Consider the following 10,725-nt stretch of genomic DNA (forward strand, 5'->3'; position numbering starts at 1 on the left):
CAACCTTGGCCCATGGGCTCAAAAATCTACCCTGAGGTTCATGAGAACCCTCGGGCCTTCTTCAAGAGCTCTAGCCCAATCCTCTTGGAGCCTCTTGCTCATGGCTCTGGTAACTAGTCCCTTCCTAGGGAGGATTGCATCAATTTCATTAAATGCTTCCAAAACTTCTTCAAATTCAGGATTTACCTTAGTTTCTTCAATGACTGATGAGTTAGAGGTTGTTGACGCATTATCTTCCCAAGCTATATAGGATTTATTTTGTTTTTTGTCCTTCTTTCCTTTATTTTCTACAACATGTGTTCTAAGGTAGATAAGACACTCAAATTTGATATGACCTTGCTTACCGCATTCGAAGCATGTGAAGTTGTTGTTGTTCTCAATCTTCTTGGAGGATTTAGGGAATTTTCTATCTTTGGACTTCTTGAGAAATTTTCCAAATTTTCTTACCATCAAATTGAAATTATTTGCATCTTCCTCACTGCAGGAACTATCCTTGTAATGTTCCTTTGAGGAGTTTACTTTCAGTGTAATCCATTTTCTTTTCTTTTCTTTTCTGTTTCTTTTGCATAAGATTGTTGAATTAGTTCATGTTCATATGCAAGCAATTTACCAAAGAGAGCTTCCATCGTCATTGTAGCTAAATTCTTGGATTCCTTGATTGTTGTAATCTTTCACACCCAAGTTCTTGTAAGACAATTGAGGATGTTGATGTTCAGCTCTTTATCTTCAAACGTTTTTCCTAGACCAAGGAGATGGTTCACAATATGAGTGAATCTTGTTTGAAGTTTTGAAATGGTTTCTCCATTTTTCATTTGAAACGCTTCATATTTGGATACAAGAGTGTGCTTTCTTGCTCTTTTCACATTCACTATGTCTTCATGAGTGACTTCAGGCATATTCCAATTTTCCTTTGCACTTTTGCACCTTGCAGTACGAAAGAATTCACCCGAAGATAAACCAGAAGTTTAAATGTTTTTAGCTTTTTGATCATTTTGCACTTTTATTTTCTCGTCATCCTTCATCTCATCCCATTCTTTAGGTACTAATTCACCATTTATTTGTTTATAGGAATGAAAGGACCTTTAATAGTGGCATTCCATGCACTGGGATAATTTGTTTAAAAAAAATTCATTCTCTTTTTCCAAAAAGAAAAATGTTCACCCTCAAACAAATGAGGTCGATTAAAAAATGCACCCTCTTTGAAAATGATTTGTTTTGAGCCCATTCATGCACAAACAAAAAACTATGTAAAACCGTACACGAAAACCAAGAGTAAAGATAGAGACAACCTGATCAATCCTTTCCACAAAAGCTTGCTTGACTAAAGAGGTGTTCTTCTTGAACTCAAGAAAGTGACACAACTCACTTATCACAAAAGATCTTCACAATCAAAAGATTTGTAGGTGTGAGTTACTCTTTCTAAGCACTTTTTTCTCTTCTTTCTTTAACTAATAACAACACATGATCTTAGCTCATTCTGAAGCTTATTTCATTGTATTATGAAGAGAACACAAGCTGGTTATTTATAGAGAAAACAATTATAACCGCCTGTAATAGATTAAATCAACAAGGTAATCAATTAATTCAATGAAGTAATCAATTAGATTATCTTTTTAATCGATTAAAGTGCTCTTCCTAAAACCTAGAAATAACTCAAGAACAATGTAATCGATTAGATATCCAAAGTAATAGATTAAAGTGTTCTTGTCCAATTCTGAAACACTTATAGAAAGAGAAGTAATCAATTATATCACATGGTAATTGATTAAAGAAGAAACTCCTGAATAAATCAATCATTTTCTCAAAAACAATTGTGTAATCGATTATGATAAGGCTGTAATCGATTAATATGAGACATAACTCTACAAGCTTCAGACAACTTGTGTAATCAATTATGATAAGGCTGTAATCGATTAAAACAAAGAGTTTTTCCTTCTGAAGAAACTTTTGTAACTTAGAATTTTTTTCTCCCCACTTACTCATGATGATGCATAATGCACAAAAGATATGATATGGACTAAGATACATTCAATATAACAACCAATACAAAAGCCACTCAAGGGAATTGGGCATGTAAAAGACAAAACATCTTCATGATTTTCTCCAAGCTCCAAGCTTTAGTCTTCATGTTGTTCATGTTGCTCCCCCTATCTCTAACACAAAGGCATGACATTTTTTCCTCTTAGAAGTCAACCAACAAGAGATTCTTCTATACATCGTGTTATATGTATTGGTCATGTGTATGAAAATTATTTTGTTCAGGTAAAATAATGATCATCCCATTTGAATGTGTATATGCCTATGCAACAGGTATATGCCCATTTGAATGTATGACAATTATTTTGTTCAAGTTAACCACACACTTTGTTAATTTAGGAGAAGATTGAACATTTTGTTATTGTTAGGGCAATGCTTGTAACTTACATACTTGTGAAACAAACATGAATAAGTCATGTAATGTGGTAATTAAAATGTCTTTCAATGGACATTCATATAATTATTTCTTTTACGTATTCATCAACTATGTGAATATTCATATCAGAAAAAAGGCAGTTTTACCAAACATAAAAGGAAGAAATAATTATGGGGTTTAGGGTTTTAGGGTTTAGGGTTTAGTTTGTTTGTTGTAAGGTTTTATATTTTACTTAGTGTATGGTATAGGGTTTACTTATTATAGGGATTAGGATTTAGGGTTTATGGTTTACATAGTATTGGGTTTAGAGTTGATTTTTTTAGTGTTAGGTTTTAGGGTTACTAAGTTTAGAGTTTATGGCATAGGCAGTTTATGGTTTATGGGTTAGGGCTTATGGCATTATGGTTTAGATTTTACTCGTTTTAGGGATTAAGGTTTAACATAATTTATTTAGCTGAAGAATTTAATAGTCGAATACTACATAAATGCAAATTAAAACCTTAGTGATAACATACATAGTTTGTCAAATAATAGCAAATATTAAACACTGTTCAGTCATATTGCATACATATATCCTATACTACTTAATCAATCCCAACTATCTTCATGTGTCCTGTGTATCCCTCCTTCGTCTTGACCGAACATAAACATTATGTTGCTCAATGGCACCCCTGGCCAATCTTAGACAATGTTGGGTCAGAGTGTATGCTTCAGTTCCAACAGTAACAATTCTCATGTTGATCATGTGTTCCAAACTTTTTGCTATCCTTTGGCAAGCGTCCTACGACATTGACAACAAAGTAAAAAATAATTATTGAAAGCATGACACAAAATATCACTAAGAGTGAATTGAAATAATATTATACCACTACACGTCGAGGCATATCTACATCAGCAGCTGCAAGTGTAGGTGCAGGTGGTTCTGGTGTAGCTGCTGCATCGATGACTTGCTGAGGAGGATCTGGTACAATAAATGTATCATCATGCACCACGGGTGAATTTCCAGGAGGCTCCCTAGGTTGTGTCAAACTCATGAAGGGGTGAGATATCCTATAGAACCGTTCCATGTAGTCTGGTGAACACTGTCCATGAGCACTACAAATCTGTCCAACCGGTGCAAGGTATTCTGAAAACTGAAGCCATCTATCATCAATCTCTTCTATAGACAAGGATGGAGCAACAATGTGTGGAGGAATGGTCTGCACATAACCAAACTGTCGCACATAAATGAACAGTGGTCATCATAAGGAATCCAGCATACAACATCTAACGTCAACCTATCCAAGTACTTACGATACATCGACACTGGTAATGCCTTTCTAGACTTCCATCAACAAGCACGTGGTTTCCTTTCATGATAATCCTCATCAACAATAATGAAAGCAATTGTAGGGAAATGCTCGTAGATCCAACACTGCACATATTTAAAAAACAAATAAAGTTTCTAATCAATAGTAAATATAAACTATAAAATTAATAACGGGAGGTAAAAGAAATTATAATTACCTGTAATAGAGTGATTTATCCTGTAAGATTCTTTGTCACATCATTTAAATTGCCATACATATGCACCAGTATAGTCGCTCCCCATGAATAGCTTTCAGATTGTCTAGGGTCACAAAATGCGTCCAAGAATATCACACTAATGTGTGTGACACTCTTATTAGCAAAGAGTGTGCAACCTACTAGATGCAATAAATATGCTTGAGCTTCTAGAGTCCATTGTCTTGCGTCACATTTGTTATGATAAATGTCTAGCAGCTAGGCTAGGTGAACATATGCCCCTCTGCATTGAAATGTCTCATTTTTTGCTTCTTGTGTACTGAATTCAAGCAACTCAACTAACAAGTCCACAACTTGATCTACATCAAGAGCATCGAAGGTATAGAAGGCGCCTATAACGGGCAGATGTAACAAGGATGCCATATCATCGAGGATTATAGTGACCTCTCCTACTGGTAGATGGAAACTACTAGTTTCCTTGTGCCACCTCTCCACAAAAAGTAGATATAAGTCCCTTGTCACCAATGTCAAACGAACATATAATTAGAGAACTTAATCATGTAGCAGCCACTATGCCTTCAATCTCAAGTGTAGACCTTCCAAATTTCTCTACCTTCCTCTCATGAGAGGCCAACTTTAACTCAGTACGTTCCTAAAAAAATTTAAAATTAATTAGTACGGGTTAAATGATAAATACAAATTTAAATATTATATAATTCAACAAATAACTACTTCTCCTGCCCAAACTCTGGCTACCACATGATAAACCTAATTTGTTAACACTGATGTATCTTGGGGCCCGCTTGAAAAACCTTGTGTATTAGCACATACATCATCAATAACTGGCTCTTGAGGCTCCTCATGAACCTCGTTAGCAGTATGATCAACATCCTCAGCAACAGTTGTAACTGCCCATTGTCTACGAGCAGTTGCTGTCGGCCTTTGACATTGAAGGGCTTCTTCCACATTACCACTAATTTGTCTCCCTTAGGCTCTTCCTAAAAATTTGCCTAAAGTCCAACACAATCTTCTGGTTCTAACCATAATCTAAAAATTTAAACACTAATAACAATTAATGTCATCATTCAAATAATAGTTCAATTTAATATATCTAGTACAAAAATTTTGTCGTTCTATTAATAAAAAAATAACTAACTAATTCAATAATAAATCTTCTAAAACCCTATTGTACTATAAAATGTAGTATATTTTAACAAAGGTAATAACAACATTTAAATTAACATTGAATGATTAATGTAACAAACTACAATATATAATCAAAATTAAACTACAATTTAATTTATAATACTCTAGAAATTACTATTTAATAATTCATAAATAAATATTTATTTATTTTTTAAATAACTATTTTAATACTTTTATATATTCATAAATCAATATACAAATTCTTTTTTTTTTAACATTTTTATACTTCACATCACTTATTCTAGTAAATTAAAATATATGATCAAAGTTTGGTAAATTATATACAAAGTGAAATCCAGTTATTTACTTTTTTAATTAACCTTCTCTTTAGCGAGGGCAACAGAGCATGTCAGAGAAAAGTTTAACCATTTTTGTCTCCACCTTGCTAAGAGCAGAACAAGTTTAAGAGTCTGAAATAAGAAATTGAAACCCAATCCAATTTTTGTGAAGAGACAACTTTTGGGAAAACTCATTTAACTCAGAAAAATTAACTTGCATATACATATATATTAATTTATTGACTATATTTTAATTCAAATAAAGATTAATAAACGACATGAATTATAAAAATAAGATATTTATAAAATATTTTTTTATAAATTATGTAATTTTAGTAGTCAGCAGGGGCTTATTATAAAATAAAAAAACTCACAATTGTCCTGCCGCAACGAATTACATCTTAATATAATTTGCATATTTCCAAAAAATGATTAAAAAATTTAGTCCAAAAAGTTGACATTCTCAGTTAATTTAATCCATCATATTACAAATAAATAAATAACAAATAGGCCTTCAAGTTAACATCTGTGAATATGCTTTATCCCGATATTAATACTACCGATCAATTTGGACCTTAACACCATCAATTAATCAAGTTGGCCCTTGACATTAAGAACCAAATAGATTAAAGTTAGCTAATGCGCACCAAAATATGGAACCAAATTTATCCAAAGACAAATATTAAAATGCTTTTTTTACAACGTCAATGACTAAGTCAACTGATAACTGTCAAAATTAAATACTATATTTCTTTCTTAATAATGTCATGGATTAAATTGACCAGCTGTACTAATTTTATCAAATAAGTTAAAGTTTTATTCGATTATAGAAAGGAACACATGCCTCTTTTGCACATATCGAGCAATGAGGCAACGTAAAGTCGTAAACACAAACAAGTCTAACAATTTAATATGGATAATGCCTCAGAATTAGCCGTCTCAATTATAAATCTGATTAATTTCATATAAATAGTTAAAAGGCAAAAAATATGTCAAAATGCTACAAAAAAAATTAACAAATCGTTTTCCCACAATCTTAAATATATTAATATAATGATCAAATATGGAGTAACAAAGATATCAGTCACGAAGATAATCCACCCAATAATGCCTAAAAGCAGATCCTAAATTTGACTCTTACTGATTATAAAAAGGACTAAAACAAGAAGAAACGGTTTCAAAGTGTGAAGGAGGTTTTGTGATGCCAATAAGCAAGTCCCAAACACCCCATACTGGCCTTTAAGTTGTCACATGTTGCGCATAAAAAATTTTAAGTAAAAAATCCTTTCAGCAAATAGAAACATCAGGTGGGCCTGGAATATGCTTCAAGGTAGATGTTGACAAAATTGATCAAACAAAAATTATGGATAAGTAATTTTGATAGACTACTCTGTATGAAAAACTGACTTATCTATCTAAAGATATAGGTGTACAACCAAAGCTGTCATGGAAGTAGTACACGAGTTACATAAAAGAATATCTTGAAAAGCCACAATGATTTAAATAAAAAATTAGATTTTTCAAACATGTCATGTTCACTTTTCTTTGAAGTTTTCATCAAGTGAAATTGCAATGCTTAGCTCCTTCCCCATTTGTTGCAATGAAACTAGACCTTAGAAAAGACAGGATTCCTACTACGAGACAAACCTCCTGCATCTAATAACTCAAATTCAATATTTGGAAATATGCAATTGTTGAAAATTGGCTAAAGCAGCTACAGAAACCTTTCCAAATGCTTCTTAGTTTCCAACTTTCTTTAGAAGTAAGTACATTTAATCCTAACTGGTGAGGTGAAGCATATGGTTTTAAAGTTTCAAGACTTGTGCCATACATATTAGAGTAATTAACTTCACAAATATGGGCTTTATAATGTCCTATCTTCGGCCCATCATGATGTCTGTTTGGAAGCCAAATAAAGGTCAAAAAGCATTTTACCATGCCGATCTGCTTGAGAAATTCCTTAAAAGCTACTTTTTGGTAGATGCTGAAATGCATAAATTTTAACTAGATTTGATCTGCTTTGAATGCCACAAATTCATGAGTAACATTTAGGCCCTAAGGCATCTTTCAACTTCAGAATCAACGTGATTCTTGGTTAATGATGATACATGGAAAACCATACAAGTACTATTTTAGACTAACCCAAATTACATCTAGGCTAAAGCATGATTGTCACCTACTCATTCAAATGTTCTCAAAAAGCCATCCCAAAAAAGAAATCGTAGAAATGAAAAACAAGAAATGGATTAATGTCAGATGGCCATTGCTGCATACCAAGGAATAATCTACATGACAAAATAACCAGAAGGGTTGACCAAAGACCTTTAGAGAATCAGATATTTCAAATTAGCAATATCAAAATACATGGTGAAAATGTCAAGACTGCTTGGATATCTAGAAAGTTTGGTCATAGTTGGTACCATATTGCAGTTAGTTAGACAGAACACCAGTTTTGTCATGTCTCTAGTTGTCTTGGAGCCAAAATAATCAGCATTATGCATGTGTGATACTGAAAAAAATCTTATGAGGAATTTTGACCATTCCTCACTAATAAGTGCAATATATAGACAAAAAATGCAGAATAGGTGGGTTAATGGAGGCTTGAACCACTAACAGCATTGTTACACCCTAGTCTTAAGAAACTGGATCAGAAGGCACCAAGTCAATCAAGCTACAAGATCATTGGTAACCAAGTCAATCAAGCTACAAGATCATTAGTCTTAAGAAACTAATGCCAAAAAATTAACTTACCCTAATTTAGGTGAGTAGTAAAGACTTCAAATGCAACAATAAATAGAATAAATAACTTGCAGTGCACTGTGCAACTGGTTTTGTAGACTCTTCTTCGATAGAAACCAATCAGAGCTTATTTCGATCATTATATTTCACAATCTGCAGGCAGATCAACCATGCAACCGTAAATCCATAAACCAGGTGAAAAAAAAAATAGACAACAAAAATAATTAACAAGGTTAAATATGTTATTAGGAATAAATAATACATGTATGAACAGTGTAAAAGTCGTTTACATTACATGTCATCTAATCACAAACCACCATGGATGATAAGTTATTCACTTTTACAATAACTACCCTTTATACGTCGCGTCAGGAATGATTTCTAATTCACTGACAATATAATTTTTTTCATTGAGAGTGCATGCCTATCAAACTCATGTTTTAAGCTTCCCAATTACAGAAATTTCATTTCAATCCCTAAGAAAACCATCTCTTGATCCTTTATTTAGAAATATGTCATGTGTGATTCATTTCCTTCCTTCTCACTTAGTTACAGGGATTATACTTGACACCATGTTTCTAAATTGCAGTTGGGTTTTTAACTTACCACACAACCGTACTGTGATCGCAATTGCGGCCGCATCAGCCACATTTGCCCACAATGTCAAGGATCAGGACGAAACCACAACCGCAATTTAGAACCATGCCTGACACATTTCCATAAACAAAAGACCAAACAAAAAAGAACCAAAAGTGAATTTCCACTAAAACCATGTTTAACCCTAATTTAAACTGAGTAAATAGTGCATGTATTCATTGTCATCCCATCACATTCTGTCATGTATAAGTGGTACCTCTTGATTAAAACTTCTTACACAATGCATAGAAATTAAACTCAATCAAAATTACAATTTAGAAAAGAAAAGAAATGAAACCCTTTTCAGTTTTGTTGAGTAATCTTGATCCTCTTGTTAGACCCAAACGCCCTCCCAATGGAATCAACGATCCTCCTTTGCGTTTCCAGAATCATCTGGATCCGCTTCTTCTCCATCTCCAACCTACACCTCTCCGTCTCCTTCATCATCTCCATCTTCAAACTCTCCATCCCAATAAACCTCTCCGCGAAAGCCCTCATCTCCGTCGACAACCCCAAAACGTCGTCGTCTTCGTTTTCATTCTCCTCTTCTTCTTTAACAACAACGTGCTCTCTCAAAAACCCTCTTTTGTTGCTTCTCATTCTCACAGGCCTCTCGCTGAGGATACAGTTAATACTCTTCGACTTGATGTTAATAAAACTCCCGTCGCCATCATAGTCGTTTCGATCGTCAATGGTGTCGTCGTTGTTTTCGTCTTCTTCTTCAAAGGTGTCGAGAGGGGCGAGGGCGGAGATGGGGAGGGGGCCGCGCTCGAGGTCGTCCATGAGGGTGTTGTACTGCCACGCGCCAGGGCGGAGGGCGGCCGCGGTGTGTTGTTGCTTCTTCTCGGCACGGTGGCGCTGGCGGAGCTTTTCCATCTTGTGGCGGCACTGGAGGGCGGACTTAGCGGGGTGGGCGAGGTCATAGCCGCAGCGGGCGGCGACAACGACGGCGACCTCCTCCCACTGGTTGTGGCGGAGTGGGCCCCGCTTAAGGGCATACCACTTCTCCTGGTAGGCGCGGATGAGGTGCACGGTCTCCTGGTGGGTCCATGGTATGGGCTGGGGCTTCTTTGTCGATGCGGCGTCGTTTGGGGGGGTCGCCATTGATTGATGAGGAAGGTGTGTGGTGTGTAAGGAACAAAAACAAAGGGTTGTGGTTGTTGTTAATATTATTGGAGTGGGTGCGTGAGGTTGGGTTGGGTGTGAGGGTAAGGAAAGGTTTTGGTGGGTTTGGTTGACATTTGGTGGCGGGGATTGAAGTGGTGGCGGTAAGTGGAAGGGTAGTAGGGAGGTGGTGGGGTGATGGTGGATAGTGACATGCTGGGTGGGTAAATGCGCCAGCCTGTGAGACTGCCACTGTGCCACAACTCATGTTTATTTTTTTAGGTTTAATCAAAGGATTTACATTTTACTTCTTACATTGAGTTTAAATTGGTATGAAAGAAAATAAATTTTAAAATTATTTTGAGTATGGTGATACATATTTTTATTCTATTTTAATACAAATATTTCTTCTAATTTTTGTTTTATTTCATTCCATGTCATTTAACTAAATTCATCCTTAAAAGACTATTGGTTTTAATTTAAACAAATTATACTTGTATTTCTTGATTTTTTTTTCAAATATATAGTACCATTTTTTTTATTTTTACACTAACTTTTCTTAATATTTAAAAACATTACACTAACACCTTTTATTATACTAACCTTTTTTTAAAAATTGTAAAACTACTTTACTTTTTTTAAAACCCTTTTTAATATAAGAATATCTTAATTCTCAATTAGCCCACCAGGGTTACACAAACATTTGGAAAAAAGAGTGAGTTGTGGAGGATAGAGTCGTCTATTACTAAATTAGGATTTTCAAAGTCTCATGATGCACACTAATTATCCGGAAGTCTAATTGTTCAAAAAGAAGCTAATGGGGAAGGCATGTATTTCAGCAAAATG

The 10,725-nt window shown here is 34.6% G+C and overlaps 2 protein-coding genes across 4 annotated transcripts; both read right to left on the minus strand.

Moving 5' to 3' along the window:
• Positions 1 to 2,880: 2,880 nt before the first annotated feature.
• LOC106796509 (uncharacterized) lies at positions 2,881 to 3,671 on the minus strand. Its single transcript, XM_014768829.3, has 2 exons — positions 3,280 to 3,671; positions 2,881 to 3,194 (listed from the first exon to the last, which is right to left on the minus strand). The coding sequence occupies exons 1-2, from the start codon at positions 3,478 to 3,480 to the stop codon at positions 3,018 to 3,020; spliced, it is 378 nt and encodes a 125-aa protein (XP_014624315.1). The 5' UTR covers positions 3,481 to 3,671; the 3' UTR covers positions 2,881 to 3,017.
• A 2,752-nt stretch (positions 3,672 to 6,423) lies between these two features.
• LOC100810821 (uncharacterized) lies at positions 6,424 to 10,135 on the minus strand. 3 transcript variants are annotated; one of them, XR_418780.4, is made up of 3 exons: positions 9,074 to 10,135; positions 8,152 to 8,292; positions 6,424 to 8,071 (listed from the first exon to the last, which is right to left on the minus strand). XR_418780.4 is itself a non-coding variant. In XM_006599121.4 (2 exons), exon 1 carries the CDS (start codon positions 9,877 to 9,879, stop codon positions 9,079 to 9,081), a length of 801 nt encoding a protein of 266 aa, XP_006599184.1. In that variant the 5' UTR covers positions 9,880 to 10,135; the 3' UTR covers positions 7,995 to 8,292; positions 9,074 to 9,078. The 3 variants fall into 3 exon arrangements, 1 of the variants encoding a protein (XP_006599184.1); XR_005888969.1 differs by having other exon boundaries at positions 7,995 to 8,292; positions 8,746 to 10,135; XM_006599121.4 differs by having other exon boundaries at positions 7,995 to 8,292.
• Positions 10,136 to 10,725: the final 590 nt, after the last annotated feature.

Source organism: Glycine max, chromosome 16, assembly GCF_000004515.6.
Source record: "Glycine max cultivar Williams 82 chromosome 16, Glycine_max_v4.0, whole genome shotgun sequence".
Lineage (NCBI taxonomy): Eukaryota > Viridiplantae > Streptophyta > Magnoliopsida > Fabales > Fabaceae > Glycine > Glycine max.

Coding starts and splice junctions, on each gene's coding strand:
- LOC106796509 (XM_014768829.3), bottom strand. CDS start 3,480: ATGGAACGGTTCTATAGGATATCTCACCCCTTCATGAGTTTGACACAA. Junction 3,195..3,279: donor ATATGCCTCGACGTGTAGTG/GTATAATATTAT, acceptor TCAATGTCGTAG/GACGCTTGCCAAAGGATAGC.
- LOC100810821 (XM_006599121.4), bottom strand. CDS start 9,879: ATGGCGACCCCCCCAAACGACGCCGCATCGACAAAGAAGCCCCAGCCC.